The sequence below is a fragment of the Channa argus genome, chromosome 1 (genome assembly GCF_033026475.1).
Source record: "Channa argus isolate prfri chromosome 1, Channa argus male v1.0, whole genome shotgun sequence".
Taxonomy (NCBI): domain Eukaryota; kingdom Metazoa; phylum Chordata; class Actinopteri; order Anabantiformes; family Channidae; genus Channa; species Channa argus.
In genome coordinates this window covers 33,511,678-33,525,741 of record NC_090197.1, presented here as the reverse complement: position 1 = coordinate 33,525,741, position 14,064 = coordinate 33,511,678, and the positions used below count along the sequence as shown (strand labels likewise).

Here is a 14,064-nt window from a genome sequence, read left to right as displayed (position 1 = left end):
TCTGACTGGCCTACTGTTGTAATGTTTCTATTTTTGCTGTCTATTGTCATTTCAGAGGAGCAGCAGAAGGAAGAGGGAGATGAAGAAGAGACGCTGACAGGAAAAGATGAAGAGGAGCGGCGCATTGCTGAAATGGGCCGCCCCATGCTGGGAGAGCACGTCAAACTGGAGGTCATCATAGAGGAATCATATGAGTTTAAGGCAAGTCAAGGAGTTTATTGGTGTGTGGCACTCATAAAGAGATGATTGAATAAAGTCAGAAGAAAGGCAGAAGCACATTGATGTGAAGTGTAATTCATTAAGTCGTTTAGTCATTCACTGGCCCTTGCTATATGTTTGTTATGTCAACAAGCACTCCATCCTGTCTCTTTCTTCATCAGTAATAATCCCCTAATAACTGCAGGGCTGGCACATGACTTTGAAAACAATAATGATTTCATTACACAAATGTAATCAACTTCAAGACACCAGTAAACACTGTAGCTCATTACTGGGAATGAAAACACTGAAACATCACAAAGATATGGAACAAATCACATGTGGCAACTGACAAACAGCAAAAAAGGCTGAAATTGCAATGGCCAGCACAATATCACCATCATTTATCCAGTAAGACAAATACACTTGTTGTGCTCTCTCTTATAGTTACAGGAAATAATTGTGTAATCATCCTATGTGCGCCCTTTCCTAGATCTCACATTCCCACGCAAACTCTTAAAACAGCCGTAGATGTAATTACCAGCCATGTTACATTTGTGTGTGTGTGTGTGTGTGTGTGTGTGTACTAATGCATGTTCTTTGCTGCCACTCCACCTCCACACTCGCTCTAGACAGACACTTAATAACACCCAGTAATAGCTCGCTACTTGACAGGATGCTATACTTTGTCAAGTAGTTTCGTACATTAAATTGTGTGTGCCTGTCTTTGTGTTTGTGCGTGCATAGAAGTGGATCCTAGAGTTCTGCTTATTGGCAGATAGTGAATTATCGGAATGTGAGTATCTAATGTAACAGGCTGAAGGAGAAAAAACTAAATGCATTAGTACATTGGTAACTTCAAAAGGAATCAAAGTGAATTTAATTACATAAAACCACAAAACAAATAAAATATATTGAGAACAACTTACAAACGACAAAACAAATTGAAAACTGATGATCACTGAAGTTATGACAGCTTTTATTAGCTTATATCTTTATAGATACCTAACAACCAGTGCTCAGTGTTTGTCTTATCATTAAATAAAATAATGCTTTTACACCTCTGGTTCCTTTGCCAAACTTGAGGTGTGTTCAGACTAAACACAAAACAAATTTTATGGCTTGAGTTATTCATTTAAATTGAATGTCTGGATCTGTTTTTGCAGTTTAACCCCCCCAGTGAATGTACTAGTTGTAGAGACCGTATCTGTAGCTAACTACTAAGATACAGTCTCACCATGTGTGTGCGTTTACACATTTTCAACTCATAAAGTTCTACTCCCAGCTCCATCTTAATGCAGAGAAAATTCCTAAAATTCCCTCTCTTAACATTGCCTTTATTTATTATTGTGCTGCTGCTAAAATTCATTTCACATTGACAGCAAAGTAGCTTGCACAAACTGCTAACTAATTGCTGCTTTTATCAGCCAACAGTATCATATTGAATATGTTTCAGAACTGTTTTGTTTGTAAAGAAAAGACGTATCAATGTCGATCATGTGAGAGAAAAGGAAAGATATTTGGCATGGGAGAGAGAAAAAAGAGATTTATCACAGTGCACTGAACTGTGGGTTGGCAGCAGGTCGACGGTCATTTGTCGCCCTCAGCTGGGTCTTTAATGGGGTTTATAGTGCCACAAACTGCTGACATAAAATATCTTATTTCACTCACCAGACTTGTACACGTCTGTAAAAATAAATGCACATAAGTACATAGTGCATGTATTTTTTAAAAACAGTCTAAATTGGTGAACTATGAGAGAAAATGAATGGTGAAAAACACCAGCATTACACAGAATGAAAAAGGCAGTATTACACGAAGCAATTTCAAAAGCCTAGCTGAGTTAAATAAACACGCCACAGACAATAGGCAGAGTAAAGCTGATTCTATGTGTGTGTCCACAGCAGCAGCGAGACACTTTACACCCCTAAGCTCCATTCAACACAATTAGCTTCCCAGTTTCCCTATGAAGTGGAGAGAGAAGGAGAGAGCAGTCCCCACCGCTCTGCTAATTAATGTGTGATGTGTATTGTGTGTGTGTGTGTGTGTGCATGTGTGTGTGTGTGTGTGTCAGTTTCAATCCTTCTTTTTGAAGAAAAGGGCAAAGAAATATAAATACTTAAATCAAGAAGAAAGAAGAGTTGGGAATAACAGAGCGATAAGGGGAATAGAGGAGGAAGGAGAAGGGGGTGCAGAAACAAAGAGATCTACAGCACATAGACATAATTGTCCCTGCACAGGCATAAATTACTGGTAAATTAATGTTTGATGGAATGTGATGAGTGTTTTCACTCTTAACTGAGAAACTTTATGTTAATTGCTCCAGCATTTATAAATATTAATTTTGGGGCAGCTTTGACTTTGGTAATGCAGTCGTCCACAAGCCGCCATGTAGAAGTCACTTTCCAGTGCCTGGAATGTAGCAGCACCAATGTTCCTCAAAACTAACACTACGTTTACATAAATAGTTTGCTCTGAAACCGCTGTGCCGTCCTCCATATTTGGGCCCTAAAGTAATCACACAGATACTTCAGATTACAGCTAATAATTAATGCTCACACAATTTCATTAAATTACATACTGAGCACTCACTGAACAGGCCGGTATCTCCTTCTTAACCATTATTTATGTTTCTGTCCTTTGGCAGAACACAGTGGACAAGCTGATAAAGAAGACCAACCTGGCTCTGCTGGTAGGAACCAACAGCTGGAGAGACCAGTTCATAGAAGCCATCACTGTGAGCGCAGGTACGGTCAATGGAGAGATGTGTTTTTTTTATCCCTTTGGTAGTTTAGTTCTGAATAAAACTGAAGTGGTTTATAGACAAAAATGTGTGTGTGTGTTTGTGTGAACATCTGCAGGTTTACAGACTGTTGAGTTAAATGTGGTTCTCCATCATGTGTCTAATGATCAATATAACCAAAAAAAATACCAGAAATCCCACGGTGAATACGTGTGTGTGTTTGTCTTTGGTTTGCTACTTTATCGCTTGCAACTGAGTGATTTCACAGTTCCATGGAGTCGAGTGTGTGTTTATGGGCTGGCCTGGTTTGATGTTCTGGAAAGACAGACAATGACCAAATGGGAGATTATGCTGAGAGTGGTTGTAGGGGTGTTTGTCTCAGCCTCTACAAAGGAAGAAGAACAACTGTGTGTTTGTGTGTGTGTGATAGAGACAAAAGGGGAATATTTAACACTCATGTCATTTCACTGTTGAGATCATTCAGAGGCCAAGATGTCCCCTGAAGATGGAGAAAGAGAAGACATATGGGAACAGTCAGTGTTAAGGAACCCTGGCATGAGACAAAACCGAGTATGAGTCAGCTATGAAAAAGAGAAATGCGAGAAATAGAAATGAAATATTACGTGTTCAACCTGTTAGCTAGTAAAAGACAGAGTGGCAAAGAGAGAAAGGGAACAAACGAGAACAGTTACAGAAAATAAGAAAATGGCGACCTTTTTTCCTGTTCCACTGCAATCTCTTCACAGTTGATTGGTTACTAGTTGCAAATTTGCCCACTGGAGGCAGGATAACGTTACTGCAGTTCATCAGTGGAAAGGAAGAGGACACAAAGGACGCTTTACTTTGAATGGCAGGAAACAGTTAGTGCTGGTATCTTTCTGCTCCAGTATTCGGTCCACCAGTTATGAGCATTATTTCCTGACTCTCGTCTCCTAGACTTGCTGTTGATGTCTTTGTTAGTGCAGTTGCCACTGTTTGCCACTTCCTGTGGATGTGATCTGCAAAAGAGCTTAAGAAAAAACATGGTCAAAACAGTAGTCCCCATTGAAGGACCCACGGGAAGAGACACAAAAGTGCAACAAATCAGGCCATCAAATGTTTAGTTATAATTCTTTCCTTTTTTGTGACTCTTTGTCTTCTTTTTGGTCCTTTTTTGTCACTTTTAGGCTATTTTAAGACTTTTTTTGGTCTCCTCTATATTTCTTTTATCTTGTTGTTGTTTTTGTCTCTTTTCCTTTGTCCTACTGGTTATTTATGTCCACTGGTATTATTGATTTTTTTGTAAATTTCCCTCTTTTTTGGTCTCTTTGTTTACATTTTGTGTATTTTACTTCACTTCTGCAACTTTCAAACATGAGACATTGACACTCAGAACCTCTGGCCGTTATGTGCTGTTGGACCTCTGGGGCCCCTGTGCCTGTTGCTTTAATGAAGCTGTACAATACTGCGGGTACATTTTATACTTTAGTTTCTCGAGCTTTACATTTTAATTTACATTTAAATTTGTGTCAAGCATTTATGTGTTTGGTGCTTAGGTATTCTGAAAATAGTCCCGATAATCTTTGCATGCACATAATTGAAAAAAAAGAAAACCCGATTTGCTGCTGCCGTATTTGAAACTGGATTTCAGTTTGAGCATTGTCTATAGCCTGCTCAGACACTTTAGTGTCTTCAAATAACTTTATCCTGTGTGGGGGTGTGTGTATATTTGTTTGTGCTTTAGTTAGCCAGCCTGTCAGCCAGCCTTTGTTGGTGAGCTGATGCCATTAATGAAAGGACCTGTCGTCTCTCTCTTATCTGGGATTAGCCTGTCTAGGCTGACAGAGTGCTGTGTGTAAGTGTTTCCGTGTGTGTGTTTGTGGTAAAGATAGAGCCGTGCACCTTCCACTGAAGAATCTGCTTTTTTCGTGACAGACACGTGTCAAACATACACAGCAGTATAGTATGTCTTTACGCAGCAATTGCTACTTCCAGGGCTTCACTTCAATTAAAAAAAAATATGTGCCTGCAGGCTGCAACAGGACAGTAGTAAAACACGCGCAAACATGCACACAGATGACAAGCCAAATCGGGTTTGACCAGATCATGGTGGAGACTGATTTGCCTTTAAACCGGACTCTGATTGATCTGCAGGAGTTCAAAGTGTTTAAAAGAAAGAGCTGATTGGATCAAACTGGCATCTGGTCGGGTGCTCAAACATCTACGTGTGAAACAACAGCTTCGACAGCATGTTTGATTTATTTATACATTAAGTACATCCTGTTAAAAATGAAAGTAGATACAGTTATGTACATAAATTTAATGTAAACTATTAAATTATTATGAAAAATAGAATAAAACACCAAGGGTTTAGTATTACATCACAGTATAAATAATTAGGACTTGACAACAATACCAGCATGTAGAGATACAGGAAGCTGGGGTCAATCTGAATCAATTGCCATGATTGCCATTGCAATCATGCAATCATTGCCATTGCCATGATTATTACCACCAGCTCCCATTGTTTGACTTATAATGCATTCACACCCAGCATGCCGCTCACATTCAATTTTGTGAAGTCCAAAGGAAGCTAACTTTGTTGGCAAGAAAAAAAACTCACTTTAATGTCTTAAAACAGAAGAACTGTGATGACTAAGTAGGACTTGGGGTCAGATTCCAGACTAAGCCTCATTCGGTGTGCAGTACGATACAATAAACTAACAATGACTTATGTCATCTTGTGTTTGCTGATTAAACTGTAATCAGCAAAGGTAATGGTGCATTAAATGAGTTGAGGTGGGTTTATGTTTCCCTACAGCCCTGACATTCCTTTTCACTATCTTTTCTCTATTTAACTGTGCCTGTTTACTAGACTTTCTTTAAATGTCTCTCCTCACTCTCACTGAGTGCACAAAAGAAGGTCAGAGATTAACGCCTTGGATAAAAACATGGCGGTCTGATGAAGGTATGAGAAGAAATTGAACAATGTGACATGAGACCAGGCCAGGGTCACCTCCTGTGAGCCCAGTTCAGCTCATTTCCCCCTTACGGACAAATGAATAATTAGGTTGGTGCTGGAGTTGAGATGAAGAAGGCTGAAGGTAGAGACAGAAAAGGTCAAATGAAACTAAGATGAGTGACCAGACACATTTTTAGTACTTTGTGATCATTAAAAAATATCTCTAGTGAAAGGACGTAAAGAAAGTAAAAGCAGAACAAAAGGGATTCTTAGAGAATAATGGGGATGAGGGTAGCAAAAGCAGGCATTTTTGTTGAGTACAAGACAACCAACCACACACACACACACTTACACAATTAGAACCAAATAGAGACACACTGTAACTTGGCGGCTCATCTCTTCAGACACACACTGCTGGTCTGAACGAGTCCTGAGTGGCTGTCACTGATGTGGTGGTGGATTTAAACTACAGTGATACAGTAGCTTGGTCTAATCTCATCCCCCCACTCACTCACTCCTTTTAATACCCTTCCTCTCTTGCTCTTATCTTAAATGTATTAGATTGCAATGAGGATTTGAACCACTTAAAAGGAGCCTCAAATATTCCTTCTTTTTAATAGAAGATATTTAGTATTTCTCTTTGATTCTCTCATCTTTTTTGAAGTATTAGATCAAGATCTCTGTTCCTAAAAAGCCTCCAGACATCATTTTGTCTTCATATATGGCAAAAAAAACGGCAGTTTTATCAGAATTTCAGTTCAGCAAGGGGAAGATTGCAGATTTGGAGCAGCTTTCATGCTCAGACGGCAGCCATAAGAAGACATTTAAAATCTGCCAAGGCTTAATCAACAGGTCACAGCACCATAACGTCATTTTGGCACTTACACCGCCAGGCTCTTGTGTGCACATGCATGCACACAAAGTGCTGCCAAGACCATGACATTCATCTCAAAGCAAGAAACCTGCATTTAACTGGCCATTATAGCCCTGTTAAATGTCAGTGTGCAGTTGTGCACATACAATGTGTGACGAGCCTGCCAAGTTGCAGTTTAGCGAGCAGCTTGACAGTGTTGACAAATCTGCATTGGAACAGTAATTTCTTATCAGAAAATTATTTGTCACTAGAGCTGGGCACAATATTGAATAAGTTTCATTATTGTTTTTGAATAATGTGAAAAATCAAAGAAACAAAATTAACTTAGTTTTTTCTCTGCTGTCACTCAAACGGCAGTAGACACCTTTGTCACTCATTGGTGAAAATTGAAAGTGTCATTTTCAGCCACTACATAAAGCAAGATTGTCTGGTTACACTCACATAGAATATAATGAACTTGATATATTGCTTTTGGTCCAATGGTGGATGTCAGATGGTTGTAGGTTCACTGAGATGGATTGAACCATCGTTTTTTCTTTGTGTGCAGTTGTGCAAGAATAGAAGATGTTATAGAAGCTACAAAACTAGGTAAGAGTGGGGAAAACACAACATGGCTGGTTGGATAAACACAACATGCAACTTTTACAATTGATAGAGGGGACAGCTCCTCTCAACCTATCTACTGAGGTTTTAATTTCAACAATAACATTAATCTTTCCTTAATCTTAGCCAAGATATTTTAGATATTTAACTCATCAAACACTGACAAAAGATTCTGTCCTGGTTATTGTGTTGCCAAATACGGAACGCATTTGAAGGCTTGTTTGGGATACATGCCATGAAATCAATATATGGTAACTAATTTGGTAGCATTTAAACACACAGTATATGAATGTGTTTGAACATGTGTGGCTGTGATCATTTTACAGCCATTTAACCAAGCAAGATTCACAACAGTGTGATCTTCTGTAAAGACTCCACTTTTGTTGAACAAAAAAAAAAAATCAATGGAAAGGAAATCAAGAAAGAAGGGGGTTGGGGGTGGTTAGACCAAAGAGTGAGAATGAAAAGTGAAAGAACGGGAAGGAGATTGATGTGATGTGCAGCCACGCCACACTCCGCTGCCCTCTAATTACTGAGAGCACACCCTGCTGTTCATCACCTGCTCCTATGTGTGCTTGTGTGTGTGTGTCTTATTTATGAACGTATGTCTGTGTGGGTTTATGTAAGTTTAATGTGGGTATTCAAGGAAAAGGAGCTGCATGGGACTTGTTGTAGCTGACATTATTAGCAATTTCATGCCAGTACATATGCCCTGAATGTACTGAGAAGCATTGAAAAGTAGGAATCAAGCAGATTTTGTGATCATTTTTACTGTTTCATGTGGGCAAGCATCATTATGCTGCATTTGCCTTATTGCTATTTGTCTTTCTTATATGTGGAGTTTGCATGTTCTCAAACTTAATCTACATTCTTTATTGTAGATGGTGAATAAAATTGAATGACTCACTATTATGACAGATTGTTTAATAAATTTGTTGGCTGTCTGAGTCATTGTCTTTTCAGAAAGGAAATTGACAGACGTGTGTAACTTGTGTGTGACAGGTGCAGAGATAAAACCTGAAATGCATTTTTAAGTATGTTGCATAGATTTGAGTTTTTTAGGGTTTTTTGTCGTTGTTTGTTTGTTTGAGGATATGATGACAGTTTTTACTTCATTATTTTGAATAATATAGTTATGATTTTATTTTGTGCTTGGGTGTGCTGAGGAGTGACTCGTTTAGCTGTCAGCTGTCTATTTAAAAGCCCTCCAGTGACAACATGTCATTCATTCATGTAGTAAACCAACTTTCTGCTTTGGTTTCAGCTGAAATCCAGACGCTCCAGAACAGTTCTCGTCCAGCTGTCACTGAACTGCATCACAGCATATTTGCATAAAGTTCTGCTTTCTCCAACTTCTACCAGTTGCAGCTTTAAATGAGCCACTACAACTATTAACTTATTAAATATTGCCGCTCTGTTATTCTTATGGGGAAACTTTCTTTATTTAATCTTTTAAGTGGGGTTTTGAGGTACATGTATATGAGTTCTTTACTTATACCCCTTTAGAGAGAAACATTTTGTTAACTTCAGCAAATGTGACAGCCACAGTTACTGGTTTCCTTTTAGATAAAATTTTTATTTAAAACTTTTTTTTTTATTTACATATTTAAATTGATCAATCCCAATACAGCCACTAAAACCAACTTTTAAATACTCACACTAGTATTCACTATTCTGCAGCCTGGTTTATCTTATTCATGTGTGCCATAAACCTCAGTTTTTATACAAAAACATAAAAATAAAAAAAACACACATCAACCAGATGCTCTGCAGAGTTTTTTTTTAATTCCATTTAGTTGAGAAATAATTTTAATAAAGGTTAGCCCTGAATGCTCCAAACAACTATAATTTTAGACAATGGACTTAACTTTGAATTCTTTTTGCATAAAATTGTGCCTTTGTGTTTCCACAGACCCTCTTTATGTGCTGAGCTGCAATGGAGAGACAGTTAGAAAAAGAGGCAAGGCTGTACTAAAAAGGATTAACGGTAACTTTGGAAAACCCTCTCTCCTAATCATTACGTTCCTTCACAACAAAACTGGAAAAGCGAATACGTTTTTTCTGCAACGTAATTGAAACCTGATTATGTTTTCTATCAACATAATGAGGATATCTTGCAAATACCTGGATACTGAACATTTTCTTGAAATTGTTCACAGGCAACATGTTTTTGTCTGAAATATCTGACTTTACAAGTACAAGATTCCGTTTGTCTGACTACAGAATTATTAATGGTTTTATGGTTGTGTTACTGGACTGGTTGGTTAAGGTTAGGGAAATATCATGGTTTGGCTTAAGAAAGAACAAATTTCACACACAACATGTTTATTTGCTTTTAAACAAAAACAAAATCCTTTGTTTGTGCTTTTGTTGCCTAAACCTTAACTATACATGGGACTCTGGAATGTCACAGGGAAGCGCTCAAATTTTAAATTGACAGCAGCGGCTTATTTCTCTCAATGTGTAATGATGTTGCCTCCATTTGGGAAACTGAGCCTGTCTTTGTGCACACCACATGTTCCCTGTACTTGCATTCAAAAGTGTGTATTTTCTATTGATCACAGGGTGTGTGTTTGTACATCCAAGATGGATGAGCTGTTTGAATTCTGATGGCCATTTTTCTTAGTCTCCCTTTCTTCTTCTGTTGATTGAAGGGTTTTTCATAGCTTGCAGGATTTTCTTTGCATGATCTTGTTTTGCCGTGAGTTCCCAAGCCCAGCGTGTGCGAGTCTGCATATGTGTTTGTGTTCTTGTGTAAACACATGGTGGTGAATGAATGATTCCTTCCAGTCCCCTGAGCTCAGACCGTATCACTTCAAGCACACAGTCCTACACCCAGACACACTCATGTTCACGTACTTCGCTTGGCTAGCAGCATGCAGAAATGAGCCGCACTCCACATCTGACTTATTTGAGTACAGCTTCTGGACACGTTCAGTGGGCTGCAGCAGATAACACACATCCACCACTTCCTTAGGGCGAGGGCAAAAGATTGATATGTCTTTATGCCAAGAGCACAGAGGCACATGCTCGACCTCTTGATAGAAAATGCTGAAATGCGGTTGCTTGGGATATTATTGCTTCTTTATCATTCCATTTTGTGAGTCTTTTTTAATCCCTTTGATTTTTGAGATCAGTTTTGTTCTTTAATATTTATTTTGGGTTTGAACTGAATTTTATTTGCTTTTCAACAATACTGTGTGATTTTAAATGGCTGTCGTTCTATTTTTTTATTACTTTAGAAGAAGCAGCTAATCTGTGGAAGATAAAGAGGCAAATAAATCCAAATAAATAACAAAGAATACCACTAGAATATTACACACAACACAAAGAGACTGACACTGACATTTTGAAAAGTAACCGAGGGCAATAGAGGGATGAGGCAGATTTAGGGATGGGATTTAAATAGTGACAGAATATTCAGTTGTATAAAGTCTATATCAGCAAAATGGGACCAAGAATAAAACGAGTTAGGAAGGCAGAGAGGCAGTAAAAAATAAAGACTTTATGTATGACTGCTTTATCAGTGTAACGCCTAAGTGAGCACAGAAATAGAGACGAGAAGGAAAAAGAGAGTGTACAAGTCAGTCATACAAAGACATATAGACAGAGAAGGAGAGATGAGATAGCATACAAAATATGTCCCAAACAGAAGAGGAGAGAAAGATTGAGGAATGCATTTGCTTCCCAAGTGAAGCTAGAAACATGATGTTAGATATATACTGTATATGAGCACATTATCATGCATCATCAGTCATCATTAGTACTAGACTTCAGGAATGCTACCAAAAGATTTTTATCATTTTGTCTCTATTATTATGCATATTTGTGCAGCAAGCCCCCTGTGGTGAAAGTACCATATGACGTTTCTGCTACAAGCTACAGCAATTTCTCGGAAATCTGTGTTTATTATTTTTGTTTATTAATATTCAAATGTATGCAGAGAGAAGCTCCAAAAACCTAATCAAATATCAGGTAACAGTCATGCAAGTATGAAGGTTCTACTGTCTTTTATTCAGGGGTTATTATTAGTCATATGTTGATACAAGCATCAAAAGTTTGCCAATGACCATCAAGCACATTTGACCCACATATTTTTATTCGGGAATTAATGTATCTAGCACAGGTGTCAGCTAACATAGTTAACCAGTCAATTCAAGACATTTTAGCTGCTATGGTAAAATCACTGATTCATAGTAAGGTCTTGATACCGTAATAGAAAAGAATTTATACAAATTAACTCAATGTGCAAAGTATTGGGTTTGGTTGAACAGACATTATGTGTACATGTGTACTGTGGAATCAGAATAAGACATCAGGATAGTTCTGGTAATAGTAGTTATAGTTAAAGCTTACTGCAGACTATAGACTATATTTCTAATTTAACCATTGTCCTGCTGCAGTCTCTCCCCAGTAATTTTCCCCATTGCTGCATGCTGATCAGCCATGTAATTTAAGCCTGCACATACAGTGTCGTAAATGAGACAAAATACAGCATAGAAAGAGACAAGACTGTGACAAAAGAACATGTATAAAGGTTAAAAGGAAGAGGGAGAAAAACAGTGAGAGAGGAATGGCTCCATTCAACCATAACAGACAGTGTGGGAGGCAGGAAGAGCTGCTGAAAGCAAAAAGTGACGTAACTCCTTCAGAGTCTTGTTGTATAATTTAGTGCCACGTGTGTATGTTCCAAATCATAACAGAGGATGAGGCCATTGCTCTCTGCACTGACCTTCTGCTGTCCAAGTCCTCAACCTCAAAAGGAAACATTTATTATTAATTACATTAAACAAGGTATGTGACCCCTGAGGAAAGTACAATAAATTCTTGGAGTCAGCATGTGCTAATGCAAAGCAATTACAAAACACATAGCCTTGATCCGGTTCGTGACTACCGTTTAATCAGTTAAATATCAGGCAGTCTTGTAACCTTATTTGCTAAATAATAAAAGGTCAGTTCAAAGGGTCAACAGCCTCACTAGATTAGCAGAAACGGCCTGTTCAGTTTTGGGATCACTTTGGTTATAGTCTTAAGGGCCATTCAAGCATTAAGTTTCCTTTTTTGCAGATGTGTTACTATCTGTTATGACAGTTTTGCCAAGCCTGATGCATTCATGCATTCAATGCCAAGTGATAGGACTCAAAAGAAGGTAATTTATCCATCACTGAAACTGGATGTGAGCATGCTTCTCAGTTTGGCTTTTCTGAGCCTCTGGTTACCACATTTTCCTTTTCGCGACAAAAGATATTATGTATTATTTCATGCAAACCACAGCTAGTGGTGTAAAGGTGTAAGATAAGACAATAAGCAGACACAAAATTCTGTCTTTGGACTCTTAAAGCAATCTATCATTGAGCTGAAAAACGCTTCGATGAATTACCTTGCATGAGAATGGGAATGAAAAGTGGGCCCTGTTAAGCCTGAGGAGGAAAACAGTTGCTGTGGAAGAAGAAAGCTCTTCAGGCTCACCTCAGTTTAGAGTTCAGGCAGTTTTTGTTTGGTTGTTTAGAGCATTTGAATGCATCACCAGCTCTTAAAAGATGAATATATGCAGTGAACAAATGACACAGGTGAAATCAATGAGTTTAAGGCTTTTACTGGGACTTAGCCAGTTAGTGTGTTTCATGGAAGCAGCAGGTACTCTCATTTATTCATACGACTCTTTTATAATGGAGCAGAAAAACCAGCAAGTAAGGGTGTGTGTGCGTGTGTGTGTGTTGAATGTCAGGTTTTTAAGTATTCCTCCATGTTTTGCAGACTATCCACACATACACACAAAACCATATGCGTCACAAACCTTAATGACAAGTCACTGTCTAATATCAGTATTTATTTCAACAATATAACTTATACTACTGCAGCTGATTCAAAGCAAGTATATTCCAAAAACTTCTATTACATACTCTAGATTAAATGAGACATCTTTGCCTGTCTTCTTCTTCATTTAATATGCACTGATCAGCCACATCATCACTTGTATGCAGCTCTGTGTTTTGAGCTAGATGCCAGCTTTTAGTATTCTGACACGCAATGCACAATGACATTTCTGCAGGAACATGCTGATATTAGGCAGGTATAATTTTTACTGAGCTCAGTCTTCTAGTTTAGCATGTCAGAATCTCTCTATATTTGCTAATTTGCACTAAATACGAGGTTGGCAGGTCGGCTTCTACCGTTCACATGCTGAAGTGTCTTTGGGCATAATACTTCCCATTGAAGGGGTTTGTTGGCGCTGCAATTGTCCCTCCTGAAAGACAAACCCAGGTTGGTTCTTCCAAAATGACATTGCATTCCATGTGAAATTCCTGTGTGTTTCACACCGATAAACGTTGGTCTTCCTCAGACGGAACAACGGTGCAGCCCCCTTCTTTAACTCTAACTTTCTCACGGCTTTGTCTTCCCCAGGGGAGGATGATGATGATGAAGAGTGTGGGGAGGAGAAGCTGCCATCTTGTTTTGACTACGTCATGCACTTCCTCACCGTCTTCTGGAAGGTTCTGTTCGCCTTTGTCCCACCTACAGACTACTGGAATGGCTGGGCCTGCTTCGTCGTTTCCATCTGTATGATCGGACTGCTCACTGGCGTCATTGGTACGAGGGTCTATAATTTCATAATAAGTCCATAATTTATGCAGCATTAATGCATACTACAATAAATTCATATTTGGTAATTAAAGTGCATGACCTGACATGGCGAATGAGAAC

The 14,064-nt window shown here is 38.5% G+C and overlaps 1 protein-coding gene across 6 annotated transcripts in view; it reads left to right on the top strand.

The window, feature by feature from the left end:
* The window catches only part of slc8a1b (solute carrier family 8 member 1b), a 118,837-nt gene that overhangs the window by 93,772 nt on the left and 11,001 nt on the right, over positions 1-14,064 (top strand). For 3 of the 6 annotated variants that reach the window (XM_067514148.1, XM_067514139.1, XM_067514156.1), the window contains exons 6-9: positions 56-201; positions 2,846-2,945; positions 9,272-9,346; positions 13,765-13,950. In XM_067514148.1, coding sequence (XP_067370249.1) covers positions 56-201; positions 2,846-2,945; positions 9,272-9,346; positions 13,765-13,950 — 507 coding nt within the window. The remainder of the gene's footprint in view (positions 1-55; positions 202-2,845; positions 2,946-9,271; positions 9,347-13,764; positions 13,951-14,064) is intronic. The other 3 variants (XM_067514183.1, XM_067514165.1, XM_067514174.1) reach the window with 1 other exon arrangement.